At 40.7% G+C, this 16,882-nt stretch overlaps 2 protein-coding genes and 1 non-coding gene across 7 annotated transcripts; all 3 read left to right on the plus strand.

Annotated features, from left to right (window-relative positions):
* Positions 1 to 3,379: 3,379 nt before the first annotated feature.
* LOC127782865 (disease resistance protein PIK6-NP-like) lies at positions 3,380 to 10,039 on the plus strand. Its single transcript, XM_052310142.1, has 4 exons — positions 3,380 to 4,212; positions 6,484 to 8,529; positions 8,627 to 8,700; positions 9,657 to 10,039. Exons 1-3 carry the CDS (start codon positions 3,407 to 3,409, stop codon positions 8,697 to 8,699), a joined length of 2,925 nt encoding a protein of 974 aa, XP_052166102.1. The 5' UTR covers positions 3,380 to 3,406; the 3' UTR covers position 8,700; positions 9,657 to 10,039.
* Positions 10,040 to 10,627: 588 nt separating this feature from the next.
* Positions 10,628 to 13,715, plus strand: LOC127781170 (uncharacterized). 5 transcript variants are annotated; one of them, XR_008018936.1, is made up of 5 exons: positions 10,628 to 11,033; positions 11,433 to 11,520; positions 11,610 to 11,646; positions 11,729 to 11,803; positions 12,541 to 13,715. XR_008018936.1 is itself a non-coding variant. In XM_052308083.1 (4 exons), exons 1-4 carry the CDS (start codon positions 10,840 to 10,842, stop codon positions 11,757 to 11,759), a joined length of 330 nt encoding a protein of 109 aa, XP_052164043.1. In that variant the 5' UTR covers positions 10,628 to 10,839; the 3' UTR covers positions 11,760 to 13,715. The 5 variants fall into 5 exon arrangements, 1 of the variants encoding a protein (XP_052164043.1); XR_008018938.1 differs by having other exon boundaries at positions 11,722 to 13,715; XR_008018935.1 differs by having other exon boundaries at positions 11,729 to 13,715.
* Positions 13,716 to 16,375: 2,660 nt separating this feature from the next.
* Positions 16,376 to 16,448, plus strand: TRNAA-AGC (transfer RNA alanine (anticodon AGC)). The gene has a single exon. It is a non-coding gene; the product is annotated as a tRNA-Ala (tRNA).
* The last annotated feature ends 434 nt before the right edge of the window (positions 16,449 to 16,882 follow it).

The following is a 16,882-nucleotide window of genomic DNA, read 5'->3' on the forward strand; positions in this document are numbered from 1 at the left end:
ACACGTAACAATCGATAGCCACAGTGTGCTCTATTTGGTTTTCTTTGCCCATGGTTCGATTTATACATACACTGGAGCTGGTCTTATATGGATTTTGTCCAAAAAATAATTTATTTCAACAATTTAAATGTTCATATTCGAATCTTACAGTAAATAATTGAGCCACATTTGATTTATCATGAATTACAATTTTCCACATTGTGAATTATGAAGTAGATAGTACGTAAGTATGAGAAATGGGCGATATGGTTATTTTAGAAAAATTTAACAGTCAACTGAAAGAATAGGGATAGAAATATCAAAATAAAAAGAGTAAATTTCACGAAACTCCAGATATTATCACAAAACTATATATTTAACTCGGTGTATAATAAATTACACATTTAACACCAGATTTATATACTGATTTCAATGGTTCTAGAGCAAATCAGACGCTTAGAAAAAAAAATCTAATCAATTGAAAATTTAAAAAGTTTACAATTAAATTGACTAAAGAGTATATTACAATTTAGACTACTTTTTATTGCTAAAGTTTCACTTTGGTTCAACCTTAAAACTAGTATTTTTTTTTTACTTTAGGCCGAATAACTTTACCCTTTTTTGTTGGGATCACCCAATTCTTTTTACTATTCCAATCTACCCTCCATTCTCCATTGAAGATCTAGCCCTGCTTACAGACAGGAATGTTCACCTGTGTACCGAAACTGATTTGCTTAAGCTTGTTGATGGATGATGAAGAAGTTGTCTGGGATGATCCAAATTAAAAAAAATTGGTAAAGTTACCCGATCCAAAGTGAAAAGATTAGTTTAAAAGTGATTAAAATCAAACTTTAACAATAAAAGAGAACTTAAACTGTAATTTAGTTCCGTTTGGAAAATGAATCTTTTAACCAAACCTTTAGCTTTTTACTAAACTATCTAAAAAATTATTACTCCATGATTTAGAACGGCGGGAGTACCAGTAGCTAATGACCTTTCGGTAGTCCCAGGGGCGCCGCCTATATATGATCATAACTCAACATTTACTCCCGCACTGTCGTCATTTGCTGACAGCAATATATATAGTATACTCCATTCATTAATATAAAGCACAACCACATTTTTTTAAAAATATTCTATAATATAAGAACATGTACAATAACAGTCTATTAGCCAGCTACAAACATATTTTAATAGGATAAAAGATAAGAGAAAAGAGCAACGGGCTATAAATCTGTAGCCAACTGCAGCACGGACTCCAAGACGCAATGTGTGTATGACAGGTGGGACCATATACTAATAGTATAGTAAGCAATTATTGTATGAATTGACTATTAGATTGGCTATAGATGAATTGGAGCTAGTAGTGACAATACTATTAAACTTGCTCTAAGGTATGCATACATGCATGCCATTAACTATATCATATTCTCCATTAAATTACTACTTTTTTAAATCCTTCACTCTCATATTCTCTAACTCTATTAGATGTATGCATTACATTTATTAGGATAATCCAAACTACAAGATGATAATAACTATTTCTTGGTCTTTAGGTTAAGGGTGGTTGTACCTTGTATTTTAAAATAGAGGGAGTACTTAGTATACAGTACTAGGACTACAAACATATTGTATGCTAAGTACTCCCTCTATCCACAAAAGTTACACCTATTACTTTTATCACCAAGACCAAAGAGAAATTAAATCATCTTAGATGATACAAAATCAAGGAGTAAATGCAAGCATGTAACCAATGAGTATTTAGATAGCTCCTTGGGTTCTAATAAAATATTTTTATCTCTTCATTTAAGACTACAAATAGAAACAACTTATTTGAAAAAACTCAAATGTGCAATATGTGCAACTTTTGTGGATAGAGGGAGTAGTATACTCAGGCTGTGTTCGCATGTCCCAGATGAAAACTTTTCCCTCCGCACGAAAGCGGAGCGGTCCATTAGCACGTGATTAATTAAGTATTAGCTAATTTTTTTAAAAAAATGGATTAATTTGATTTTTTAAGCAACTTTCGTATAGAACGTTTTAAAAAACACATCGTTTAGTAGTTTGAAAAACGTGCGTGTGGAAAACGACAGGGAGGGGTTGGTACCAAGGGATTGCAAACACAGCTTGTCTAGCTGACTATAGTACGCTTCTTATTTTCAAACCTTGACCATTTATTTCTTAAAATATTTAAAAATACTATCAAGATATTATATTGTTAAAAAGTACGTGGTGCCTTAGATATAAACATACAGATCTCATTCATCATAGTTTAATCATTTAAATTTAAATGTAATTTGCTGCCGGAGTTGAAATAGTGACAGAACACGGCATATGAATGCAGTCCATCTCCAGCTAGCTTGATGTATCGAACGGATCTAACTCTGACTTTTATTAATTGACTACAAACATATACTCTCTCCATCCAAAGATATAAATAGTTTTACAATAAATAGATAAAATTAGATAAAAGAAATTTATAATTGGTTGAGAAAAGAAACTAGGTGAAAAATTTGAATGGTGAAAGATTTTTTATTATAAACACTGTACGGTAAGGTATTACCGTCGGTGAAGAATTTATATTTTAGAATAAATTTTGAAATTTATAAGTTGTTATATTTTGGAGCAAATCCCCTATGTTTCCCTGGGAATTCGTTCAATCCCTTGTGTACCCTTGAATTCTGCCTCATCCCTTATATACCCCTAAGTTTTCATTTTGATCTCCTCTATGCCCATTCCATCAATTTATCATGAGTTGGCTGTTACATATTTTCGAAGTCGACTATATTACCCATCTCTCGTACTTATATGCTAGTTTAGTGATAAAAACATAATTCTTATATGAAAAAAATCTATTTATAAAAAGCAGAAGGAATATAATTTTTTGACTACAAATTTTAAAAATAAATGTAAAATTTTTCAATTAGCTTTTATGAAATTCGTACACTGTTTTCATCCGAATTTGAATCCAATAAATAAATAATTTTGGTTCATTATTTCTAGCTAAAACTCTTATATGGATTTTGTAAAAAAAAAGTTTTTTTTCAACAATTTAAATTTTCATTTTCAAATCTTACAGTAAATAATTAAGCCCCATTTGGTTTTATCTTGAATTACAATTTCCCACATTGTGAATTATGAAGTAGATAGCATGTAAATATGAGAATGGGCGATATGGTTATTTTAGAAAAATCTAACAGTTAACTAAAGAAAATAGGGATAGAATATATCAAAATAAAAACACGAAAGCATATAGGGGATGAGGTAAAATTCAGGAGTATAGAGAAGATTGTGAAACTTTTAAGTGGTATGTAGGGGATATTCTCTATATTTTTGGTCGTAGAGAGCACATATGTACCTAGTTGCTCCTGCCTAGCATACAAACGCGACAGAAATGTAAGGGACCTAACAGAGTGTGTGTGCAAGCATGGAGCTAGTGACGGGGACGATGGGAACCCTGCTCCCCAAGCTGGGTCAGCTGCTCAAGGATGAGTACAACCTGCAAGCTGGCGTGAGGAAGAAGATCGAGTCTCTCTCGAGGGAGCTCGAGAGTGTCCACGCCGCCCTCCGCAAGATTGGTGAGATGCCATGGGAGCAGCTCGACGAGCCTGTCAAGCTCTGGGCAGGCGACCTCAGGGAGGCATCCTACGACCTGGAGGACATCGTCGACACCTTCCTTGTGCAACTCGATTGCCTGCAAATCGCCGCTTCTGACACACAACCGCTGCGGCGCCTGAGGGAGAAGGTCAGTAAATTGTTCGCGAAGACCAAAGCTCGCCACAATATCGACGCAGTCATCCAGGACATCGACAAGAAGCTCCAAGAGTTAGTTGCAAGGCGTGGCAACATCATCGCCAAGCCTGCAGTCCAGACAACCATCGATCCTCGGGTCCTGAGCTTGTACAGGAATTCATCGGAGCTTGTAGGAATTGACGGGCCAATGGAAGAGCTCATCAGGATGTTGGCCATTGGGGGTGATGATCAAACAAAGGTCATCTCCATCTTTGGATTTGGAGGACTTGGCAAGACCACTTTAGCCAAAACAGTTTATGATAAGCTTAAATCGGGTTTCGATTGCATGGCTTTTGTTCCCGTCGGTCAGAATCCTGACATGAAAAAAGTTCTCAGGGATATTCTCATTGATCTTCAGCGAACGTCAATTTACTCAAATATGATGTTGTGGGACGAAAGACAGCTCATCAACGAAGTCCAAGAATTCCTCCAGAAAAAGAGGTACGAATATAATCGCCTTACCATAGTATAACTTTTTGATACTGCAAATCTTGATATTGTTGAAGCGCGCGCCTGTTTCTCTGATCTTTACTTATAGAAAAATGCATGTAATGCTACTTAAACAACAATTTGCTAAAAGAACAGTTGTGCCCTATTTTCGGCTTGATTTCAGTCACTTGTAAGTCATCTCTCCTATTTCTTCTTTCTTGACTTCGGTTTTAATCTTTCTTTTACCAATGTGTTAGTTTTTAGGGGGGTGGCTAATGGACGATCGATCGTCGATCCCCATCCCCCCTTACACTCCTCTCCCCCTTCCTCCTTCTCTTCTTCTCTTCCTACTACACAATAAATTTAAAAAAAAAACAAAGTTGAAAAAATTATGTATAGAAATACTATATATAAAAAATATTTGAATTCAAATTCAAATTTGAAACGGGTATGTAAATTTTTGACTTATAAACTTTGGGTCTATAAACTAATATTTGAATTCAAATTCAAATTTGAAACGGTATGTAAACTTTTGACTTATAAACTTTGGGTCTATAAACTAATATTTGAATTCAAATTCAAATTTGAAACAGGTATGTAAACTTTTGACTTATAAACTTTAGGTCTATAAACTATTATTTGAATTTAAATTCAAATTTAAAACAGGTATGTAAACTTTTGACTTATAAACTTTGGGTCTCTAAACTTTAGATGCGTAAACTTGAGATATACAAACTTCAGGTACATAAATTTATTAAAATAGGAAAGTAATACGGTGACAAAAAAGGAAACCACGTGGAGGGAGGGGGGCTGGTGATTGGCTGATCGCTAGGGGCGATCGCTCGACCCTTAGCCTTTTCGAGTTTTTAGGGCCTTGATGATTGAATATGGTCTTTATTGCTCAAGTACATTACTCACAAGGTGCAGCCACAGCACCTCTCACAAGTTTCTCATGAAACCATATCTAATCTTTCAAACTTAGCTTACCCTCGAGGCATTAGCCTTCCTCTTCATTTATATCGAAAACCTCCTACTTAAAGTAGGAGTATAATTTCTAGTCCCACTGGACTCTCCAAATTACAATCCGCTAAAGCCTGCAGCCTCACAACCGGCTACAGTCAATCCGTGTCCTAGCCAACCCGACATGGACACATGTCCGTCTCATACGAAGTCCCGGTCGGCCTCGGTCTCCTGCCATGACGCCGCTCCTGCCTTGGACTCACCGAGCCAACACATACGTATATGCATACATGCATCCATGTACTGCCAACCACTACAGTACACTTGAATGCATCGATCAATACCACACACATGCATGCTACAGTACCACATGTACTGTAGCACCATATACTCTTTTCTCAATTTCTTACTCCGATCCCCTTAGCGAACGCCGACGCTTATACGCACACCTCGTGAAACCCGTTGCGAAAATTTCTCCCACACGGTGTCCATCCACCATGTACCATCTCGTATCCAACTTCATCACCCGATATCCTTGATCGTCTGGACCTCAACTCCTCCCTGAGTCTAATCCCGATCCCCACTGTTGACCGTAGTTGTCCTCTAAGAATCATGACTCTAGTCACCTTCTCACATGGTATCCCGACCGTACTGGACCTCTGCTTCTCTCTGAGTATAGTCCTAGTCCTCACCACTGACTAAGGCTGACCTCAAGTCACCTGTACACAATCAGATGAAACAACCGTTTCTGGACACAGATATCACAACCCGACCCACATTAGTCACACGCACTAACACCAACATCAACACATCTTTTCAAACCAATTCATTGATTAAATCATTTACAAAGCCAATTGTTCATCATAAATATTAATCATGACAATGATTTCACACTGATTGACGTGAAACCTTGTAGAAAGTGCTAAATTATGATTGGTATAGATAGATGGATGAATTTCTCTCAACAAAAAAAGATACTTCCTCCGTTTCATATTATAAGACTTTATAGCATTGCTCATATTCATATACATGTTAATGAATCTAGACATATATGTGTGCGTAGATTCATTAACATCTATATGAATGTGGGCAATGCTAGAAAGTCTTATAACCTGAAACGGAGGTAGTAGATATTATAGTATTTATGTTTCTAACTTAGAATTCATAATACAAATTCTAATACATAAGTGGGACCTGAGGTTGGGATGGTAAGTATTTTACAGACACAAGATTACTAAAATACTAGTTTTGATCATACAAAATGTTTGCTATACATGACAATTTTATTAGGCGTAATCCCACTGTGTCATAAATTGTGTGCAGGTACCTTATTGTTATTGATGACGTCTGGGATGTACGGGTTTGGGAGTTATTGAGACATTCTCTGCCTACCAATCACTTAGGCAGTAGAATAATAACAACAACACGTATCCTCTCTGTTGCTGAATCATGTTGCCGTCGCACCGAGGATCATATCTACAAAATGGATCCTCTGAGTGATTTAGACTCCCAAAAGCTATTTTTTCAAAGAATATTCGGCTCAGATGATGGTTGTTCGACTCATCTTAAAAAGATTTCCATGGACATATTGAAAAGGTGCGGAGGTTTGCCATTGGCTATACTTACTTTATCTAGTTCTCTAGCCAACAAACCCATGTTAGCGGAAGAATGGAAGGAAGTGCTTAGGTCTAGTTCGGGACATGATTCAGTGGAGAGTATGAATCAAATTTTATCTTTGAGTTTCCATGACCTCCCTCATCATTTGAAGACATGCTTATTGTATTTAAGCATATTTCCGGAAGATTATGTAATTGAGACAGAGCAGTTAGTATGGAGATGGATAGCTGAAGGTTTCATCATTCCGAGTGAATCGGAAATTCTCTGCAAAAGTGAATTGGAATTAGGAAATGCATATTTTAATGAGCTAGTCAATAGAAGCATGATCCAACCCGTGGATATTCAATATGATGGTACTGTGCAAACTTGCCGAGTTCATGACATGATACTTGAGCTTATTGTATCAATATCAACCAAGGTTAACTTTATTTCGGTACTACATCAAGATGAAATGAGATTTATAGATTACAAGACCAAGATTCGCCGGTTGTCCGTCCAGTCCGACCGTGTTGAGAAATTAGTGAAACAGATGAGCAGGGATGACTTGTCTCATGTTCGCTCTTTCACCCCCTTTGGTTCTGTCAAGGAAATACCTCATCTTGGTTATTTCCAGGCATTGCGGGTGCTGGACTTAGGATCTTGTAGATCTATTGAAAACAACCACATTGAGAATCTAGGGTGGTTGTACCAACTCAAGTATTTGGATCTCAGCCGTACAAGCATCAGTGAGCTTCCGAGGCAGATAAAGAATCTTAGGTATTTGGAAACACTAGATCTTCGAGGGTGTGACATAGAAGAATTGCCAGCCACTATTGTTGGAATACAAAACTTGCAACGCCTACTTGTTAACACAAGTGTAAAATTTCCTGATAAGATTGGACGCATGAAAGCCTTACAGTTGTTGTTGTCTGTCTCAATGTCCTGTAACCCCATCAAATTTGTGGAAGAGCTCGGCAAGCTGATCCAAATGAGGGTACTCAACATAACTTTCTCTAAACCTGTTGACATGGTTGATGAAGTAAGGAAGTACACAGATTCTTTGGTCTCATCACTCAACGAGTTAGTCAACCTTGAATCTCTAAAGATTGATCCTGAAGAAGGTTGTTCCCTGGACTCACTAATGGGAGTGTACCTCACTTTTGGCTGTCTCAAAAAACTTGTCATTGGATACATTTCTACGATCCCAAAATGGATCAACCCATCTATGCGCAATCTAGTCCACCTGGAACTGAAAGTTGATGTTGTGCAAGAGGAAGATCTCCAATCTCTTGAACGCTTGCACTGCCTGCTATATCTTCAGCTGGAAATGACAGATGGCTCCAGTAAAATGCTCACTGTTGGCTGCAAGGGATTCCGATGCTTAAGAGAGTCGCAATACATATGGAAGAATGATGGGATGGGACTAGTGTTTCTAGAAGGTGCCATGCCAAAGCTCCAAACATTGCATCTTTACTTCAGAACTCAGGAAACAATAGCCAATTATTCTGGTGTTGATGGCAGTGGTATCGAGAATCTTTCGCACCTCGAAAGACTCTGTATTGACGTTGATTGTAGTGGTTCAACTAGGGAGGAGGTTGAGGCTGTGGAGGAATCCATCAGGAAAGCAGCAGATAGGCATAGAACCAAACTCATTCTTGAAATCCAAAGATGGTGCGAAGCATGCATGATAGAGGAAGAAGCTCATGATGATAATACGGATGTGCCAAGGAGATCCACGAATAGAAGAGCAAATCCAGTCAGAGTTGCCTTCAGGTGTCATTTTGTTAACCCAAGAAAACATGTTTCCATGAATTTATTTCAGTTCTTTAATTATATATATGTTCTTCTCATTGGCATTTGTTTGAAACAGGGTGAGGGCAGATCGGAGAAGCAGGAATAGGACTAGGAGAAATAGAACCACTGCACCATCCGCATCAACTTAGGGTAATCCTCTACTTTGTATTATCTATGTGACTAAGAGCTGGATGTTTCTAAATCTTTTTCATGCATAGTACATTTCACAAATTCTTCAACAAAATTATACAAACTACCTACATACCAATGAATTTATCATGAAACTATAGATGTAAGACATAGTATCAAAAAACTATAGATTTGGCACCAATTACATCACAAAACCATAGTTTTGAAGGTTTCAACCCTAGCACTTTGAATTGATGAAACTTTTAAAATATGTAGTTTAGTTGTAAAGTCAACTAAACCTGCAGTTTTGTGATAGCATATGAAGGTTTTTTAATAAATTTGTTGCTGAATCTATAGTTTTGTGATAATGCCAAATTATATGTTTTCTTCTGAAATTCACTGGATGTTTTCTTCTATGTTGTCTTCCAATAATAAGGTGATAACTAAAGGAGATGATGATTAATAAGGCACTTTTTTGTCAGCCAATAACTTAGGTTCTGTTACCTATTTCACCTATTATTGTCCAAGTCCTTATATGGGTATAACTGTTGCTTCAACACCAATTTGGTCGCTAGAACTAAATATCATAAACAAAATAATACTTGGTGCCATGGTAGGACAAAATGATTAACTGGCACTATGTTAACATGTTTCTTGTGGCAAAAAAAAAAATCTGACACAGCAATTTTATGTAAAATGAGAATTAACCGTGTATTATTATTTTTAAAAAAATATTTTTGCCATGCTAGTGCCATCATTTTATAGTGCTGAGCAGCCGCCGTTGTTACTGGAAAATTTTGTATGTTGTTTCACTATATTTCAGGTCCCATCTGTAATAAGCACTTTGATTGCCTAATTCCTTGTCCATATTCTATTAAGAAAGAACAAAGATTGAACACTTTAATTGTTACAAATGCTCTTTCAGTTTCCAATGGATATGTGTGCCACAAATGACGTGCTAATTGCTATTGTGGCAGGTTCATTCTTATGAGTGTTCTGAGTCTGAAAAGACCATCAAATACAGAGGAAAAAGATGTTGTAATCTTGTATCGATGGGCTCCGTTTATATATCGATTTGTCAATGATACATTTTTTGACCTGTACACTCAAGATCAAGGAGGAATTCACGAAGCATTAGAATTCAGAACTCAAGTGAACTAAATGAAGATAAGCCTTCAGTGCATAGATGTCCTTGCAAATGGATGCAGACTGAGCATTTTCATCAGAGTATCAGACCGATTATAATCAGAAGGATATTATATGTTCATGTCATGAGTAGGCACGGTCTGTGCCAGAAATACCAGTACACAGATACTCTTTTGGTGTGATTTGCTTTTCAATTGGAGAATGTATCTCCTCATCCTCGCAAAAAAAAAAATTGGAGAATGTACTTCTTTGAATTTGTGATAATAAATATATGACATTGTAGTTCAAATACAACTATTTATTTCTGTTAGAATAGATGTCGAATATATTAGTCCTACTATGAGTTGGAATAGTAATAAGATGTAGTTAGAGTTGGACTTTATAATAGACCCTCTCTTAGGGGGGGCACAACAAATCATAGCGACTATTACAATATAGCGTAAACACGCAGGGAGATGATGACAATAAGGCCATGGACTCGTAGTGGCTAGATGCAGTGTTGGTTGGGAGGAGCGCTTATAATACTACACCATGACATTGGATTTTGATAGTAAAAGATTTTGATGTACTATGTGTCGGGAAAACTGCATAGTGAGACATATTATATGTCAGTAATTCTAAATGTATATATCTGCCGGCAATAGTAATAGTACAAACCAATTATGTGTGAACAAAACTTAGTGACCAGCTATCTGTCAGCAATGCTTGGTGCGTTGGATCAAGATCCAACGGTCTAAAATAGATGGAGGTAAATTAAGAGGGGAAAGCACCACCAGCCACAGCCATCGAGATCCATCGGAGGATGAAAAAAAAACACCGCCTAACCCTAGCCCTCCCCTCATCGTTTCCCATCGCGCCGCCACCTCCTCGCTCCCCATCCACCGTGTGAATCAGATATGGGCGGCGACGGGGAGTTCGAAGCACGAAGTGGCGGCATCGAACCGGAAACCCCACGGCGAGCTCCTTCCCTTCCCGCACTTGCTCGATTCCTCCCTCCTGCCGCAGTCTGCAGCCATGGCATTCCGATGTAGTGGGCCTCCCACGCGCGAAGGCTTCGAGCTCGAATCGAGAGATAAGGTAGTCCGGCGGCGGGCGGGCCTGCGCGAGCACCGGGGGAGCAGGAGCGACGGCCATCCATGTCGTGGGGGATCCTCATCTTCGGGCTTCGGCCTCATCAGCGCCACCACCACCACCTTAGTGGTGAGAAGGTAGCAGAGCAAACCCCCCTCCTCCCCTCTTCCCTGTTACTTTTGTTGATAGTAGACGACATGGTTAATTGATTGTTCTATACAGCTCTGCTTTTGACGCGCCAAGCATGCTAGCTTTGCTGGTTTAGTTTGACGCCTTCTGTGATGACTGATTCCATTTAGTTGTGGCTATTAATTTGCTCTTGTACCTGCAATTCAGCATCAAACGCTCCAATTAAGCTGTTTGCATCGTTTCATGCCCAAGGTCCTAAATCTCATCTTAAGATTGCAAGAGCACTTCAGATGGGTAAAACTTGTGCTAGGCAAGTTCTTCACTCCCATCCTCATCTTTGCGAGGTGTGGTTTGGTCTTGTTGCTTGTGAGCTGCTCTAATTTGATGAACTGATGTTGGATTTGCAGCTACTATGTGACCATTGGCACTCTGATAGATAGGCCAGCCAAGCTTTCTCTGGATGACGTCAAGCGAGGTTGCTGTGGTGAATAATGTGTTAGTCATCCCAGCTGGGCAAGCCTTCTGTTTGATGATATGTCTGAGAGTTGCTCAAGTATTTCGTTGTTTTTATTTTGTGCCTACAGGAAGCGGCCCAAGTACAACGTCACTGCCACTCTGCAGGTGGACTTTGGTGTCCTTGTAGTGTATGTAGATTCTGATAGCTGGATTGGTGTGACATGCTTTTAATTTGGTAAGTGTGCAGGGAACAGGAGGACCGAAATAAGCAAGAGTAGGAAGGTGAGGGGCATAACATGGGATCTCTGCGCTCTCGGGAATGGTTGGTGTTCTTCACTTGTCAATCTTGTTTGTCCGCCAAATGTATGTTAATTTTGTTGTTCATAGATGAATGAATATAAGTGTTTACTTGAACTGCCTTCTGATATATGAACGGTCTCTACAACTGCTTGCCGGAAGGATGAATATAAGTGTGTACTTGAACTTTGCAGTTTCCTTCAGTTGAAATTAGGTGGTTGTCTATTCTTACAACAAGCAGTCATTATAAATGATAAACAGCCTTGAGACTTCAGTTTCTAATTCACATTATGAAAATGCTATTTACAGTATAATGCCAATAGTGCTGTTAGTTGGAGCAAAACGTTGGATTCAGTACAACTAGATGATTTGTTTCTGTTTCGACTGCTAGACATCATTTTAAATTTTGTCATATATTTGATTAAATGGATCCCATGTAAACTATTTCAGTTATATTTTGCTCTATCATTCATTGATTTCTTAATTACCTGTCGTAATAGTGGGTTCTGATCTGACATTTCGGTTGATTATCAATTGTCAAACTCTTTTGCCTTGTAACTGCAGCTTTAATTCTATAAGTGAAATCTCCCCATAACATAGAAGCTTTTGATGCTTAGTTGCTGATGCATTTCTTATCTTGGTTATACCTGATATCTGAGCAATACACTTTTACATTACATGTGCATCAATATATCAAAATATACATGTGAACTTTTGATATGGATGAAGTGAGCCTGTACCTTCCAATTCGATGCTTTTCAGGATATTTGCCAGCAACAAGATGTATACAATCTATAAATCTGGCCAAGTACAGATAATGTAGTTATTTTAGCATCCCCTTTTCTTATAGACCATTGTATGTTCAATCTTTGGTGTCATTTCAAATTTGTATGTATGCACTATCCCCACAATTCCTAGCTGAGCTATGTGATTTTTTTACTTGTATGTTGGATTCAGTAATCTATTAGTGAAATTAATGAAAAGTACACTTAATTTGTCATGTGTAGCTTGTTGTGATGAGCTCCATTTATTGTTATTTTTTTTGGCCTGATAGATTCTTGGTGTCATATTATCTGCCGGGAAAAGTATGAGTCATGTCACACTATTTGTCAGCAAAGATCCATATGTTGGAAAAGGTCCGTCTCCCAGGAAAAATTATCTGTCGGCAAAGAGCCAAAAAACATTGCCAACCTATCTGTCAGCACAGATTTATCTGTCGGGAAAGACATTTGCCGACAGCACTTGTCCTGACAGACCATCTCTGTTGAGGAAAAAAATTGCTGACACGTATAGATAGGGTCTTTGCTGACAGATATGTAGTAAGGAAACTTGGGGCATGGTGTAGTGTAATCAGAGTCTCGGGGATGTAGGCTTCAACTGAACCTTGTTAACAAATATCGTGTGTTCTTGGGATATCATCTGACATGTCTTAGGTAATCAATGATTAAAGCGATCGAGAATGTTAGCCGTCGTTCCGCTGTATCAACTAACTTTTATAACTAGTGGTATCAAAGCGGAAGGTTTCAACAATGTATCAAGAAGACATGTGGAGGAGGAAACACGAGGTGGATAGCGCATCGACAGCAGATCATCGGTTGTGGCGATGAGATCGATGGCCACAACAGGGATGTTGCGGAGGCGACAACCTCGCTCGTGATCAAACCGACGATGGTGGAACGTGACTGGAAGATACTGCCAAGATGCTGGCTTGTATTCGTATATATGGCTTATGATGTGAGGAGGCCTTCTATTTGTATCGAAGTATGATTTTCTTGTCCAAATATAACTAAGAGGAAGTCCGATAACATACATGGGCCAGCAAGGTCTTATCATCCTACGGTGTTCTTCCTTGGGATGAGATTCCTTACTTGCCTACATAGTTATCCATATCAGGGTATAATCTTCTGTATTGTTTTGGGTGTGAGATATTCCCCGTGATTATAAGTGCATAAGTATGGGGGTATATCCAATATGTACTACACTAATAAGATAGGAAATTACAACCTTCTTGTTATATAAATTTGGAAAAAATACGAATTAACCACCTAACTATTGCGGTCGATCGAATTACCCCTCTAAACTTAAATACCAGACATTTTACACCCTGAATCATTCAAACCGGACAATTAAGCCCCCTCGGCACTATTTTAGGTGGTTTTGATCCAAGCTTGCACATGTGGCACCAACATGGCAATCCAGTCAGCAAGGAAAATAGAAAAAAAATTCATGGGTCCACGTGTCATCTTTCCTGTCAAGCCATCGCTCCTTCCCGTTGCCCTATCTCTCTCTAGTCCGCACATATGGCAGGAGAAGCTGAGAAGGCGGTTGAGGAGGGCTTGGAGCAGCGGCTCCAGATCCACCTCCGGCAGTGGACGCAGTGGCGGCGGAGGCAAAATTACGTGGCACCATCCCAGCGGATTTGGCGGGCGGCGTGCGGCCCGGGACAACGAAGAGGAAGCCGAGGAGGCGCAGGGGCGATGTGTGGTGGCGAGCGCTGAAGAGGCGGAGGAAGCCGGCGTCGCGGACCGCACGGGCGTGCACCAGCGAGGCGGGGGAAGGGAGGCGGAGGAGGATCTCGCGGAGGAGGTTGTCGCCGAGCAACTCGATGCTGCCTGTCGCCGGCCCTCGCGCGCCGACCGCCCGCGCCGCCACCGCCCGCCTGCCCTTGCGCTCCGACCACCCGCGACACCGCCCGTCGCCGGCCCTCGTGCCGACCGCCCGCGACGCCGCCTGTGCCCGTCGCCGGCCCTCACCAGCCGATGGCCCGTGCCGCCACCCGTCGCCAGCCCTCGCGCACCGACCGCTCGCGCGTGCCGCCCCCCGCCTGCGCTCGCCCGCCGACCGCCCGCCCCCGCCTGCCCTCGCGTGACAACGCCAGAGAGAGGGGGGAAGAGGAAGAAAAAGGAGACGTGAGAGTATGACAGGTGGGACCCACCATGTTTTAAAAAAAGAAATTGTTGACTGGGTTGCAACGCGTACGCCACATAGGACAAAACCACTTTGAATTGGGTCGACGGGAGTAATTCGTCCGGTACTGAAAGTTCAGGGTGAGTGATGTCTGGTTTTCAGGTTCAAGGAGGTAATTTGGTCGACCATGATAGTTCGGGGTAGGGGCGGAGCTACCATGGTTCCTGGGTATTCCCGGGAATACCCAACTTTTTTTATCAAAAAAACAAGTATACTTCTAATATATACACATGTACACATATTAGTGCACCTAAATCCTCAAGTCTTTGATCTAAACACAGCCCAACCGACCTCTTGTGATGCCTCACCAACCCGACCAACTCCGTCATGACCCATCAGATATCAGTTGACCCACTTAGCTACCACTCTTCCAGACGGCCCCCTCTCGCTCTTCCGTGACCCATCCCTCCCTAGCTCGGCTCCCTCGTGTCGCTCCCCATTTACAAACTCTAGGCGGCGCCGCGGCGAGGCGAGGCGGCAACCGGCGGCGGGAGCTGGACCGTGCTACCACGGAGGGGGAGGCCATTGCCGCGGCGGGCGGCGGCCAACGCCCGACACTCCGCCAAGCTCAGGTGGTCAGGCCGGTTGGGTGGCCGGCGGCCGCAAGGGGCAGGGGCAGCCAGCGGCTCAACGCTTAGACAGGAATACCCAACTTTAAAATCCTGGCTCCGCCACTGGTTTGGAGGAGGGTAATTCGTACTTTTTCCAATAAATTTTAGCCAATGTCCTTTACTGTAGTGCTGCACATGTAGTTCATGTCGATGTCGGGATCACATCGTCTGTCTTTGGGGCTGACGGCAAACATTACGGTTGCATGCATCTGTACCGCACGTTGTTCCATCAACGGCTGTATGAAGCGGCCCTACCACAGAGATTAATTAGAGACCTGCTAATCGGTAGAATTAGTTGTTTCTCTCAAAAAAAAAATCAGCAAATAGAACACGCAAGCCTCTGTTATACTATGAGACCCCAAACAAACAGCAGTACCTAAATACTTGAACAATAGTATATATCTTATACAAAACTTTTAGTATTCATTTGGCACTACTACTAGGTCCCAAATAGAGTAGTCATGAAGAAAATGGCAGTGAAATGAAGCTAGAAATCCTTTGGAATACAATTCTCAACCATCTGAATCACCTTGCAAATATATAAACTGGTATAAGTTAAAAAAAAAAGGAACATATGAAATCTTAAAAAGGAAAAGTCAATGTGAATTATACTTTTAGTAGATGGGTATAGCTACCCAAAAATTCAAAGTCCTGGTGAACTTCCTTTATAGTACTGTTCTCCAATCTATCCTCTTCCCGCGAACTTTGACGCCGCTTTTATTCTATTTGCTGACTTTTTTCGAAAGAAAAATTACTAATTCCACTGATTACTAGGCCCCTAATTAATCACAATGATGGGACCACTCCATGCAATTGCTGATAGGAGAATGTGGGGCACAAGTAAATGGAACGGCAAGGTTTGCCGTCAGGCTCAAAGGCGGACGATGTGAACCCGTTCATGTCTCTGTCAATGCTCGTCCGTATCATAGATCGCATAATGATCAAGCTGGTCACTCTGTTCTGTTCCGATCTTGTATTGATCTATATGACTAGAGAACGTTTAACAAATGACACATCCCGGGGATGTAGCTCAGATGGTAGAGCGCTCGCTTAGCATGCGAGAGGTACGGGGATCGATACCCCGCATCTCCAATCTGTTCAATTAATTTTTGTTTTCTTTTGCTGGTAAAAGGGAATAATTTGCTGGTAAATAATTAATCTTGGTCTTCTTTTGCCATTGTTGCGCGTAAAAGGAAAAAAAAAGATCAGAGAGCTCGGTGTAGTACCATTTTCTTCCTCACGATCGGAATCATGCGCCGGACCCATCCAGCGCTGGTGCATGCCTCTTCATCGCCCACGCTGTGGGAGGCACCTACGGAACTATATAAGCAAGTCAAAAGCAACGTAATCGAGCGGTATGGCACAAAACTTGATCCATTGCCCCTCTCCTTGTCCTCCGTCGTCTCTCTCCCTGCCGCCGGCGCCAACAACTCCATCCATCCTATTTACACGGTCGCCGACCTCAGCAACCCCTTGCGTGTACCGTGTACGAACTACGAACTGCGAAGTCAATGGGTGGATGATGT

The sequence above is a fragment of the Oryza glaberrima genome, chromosome 8 (assembly GCF_000147395.1).
Source record: "Oryza glaberrima chromosome 8, OglaRS2, whole genome shotgun sequence".
Lineage (NCBI taxonomy): Eukaryota > Viridiplantae > Streptophyta > Magnoliopsida > Poales > Poaceae > Oryza > Oryza glaberrima.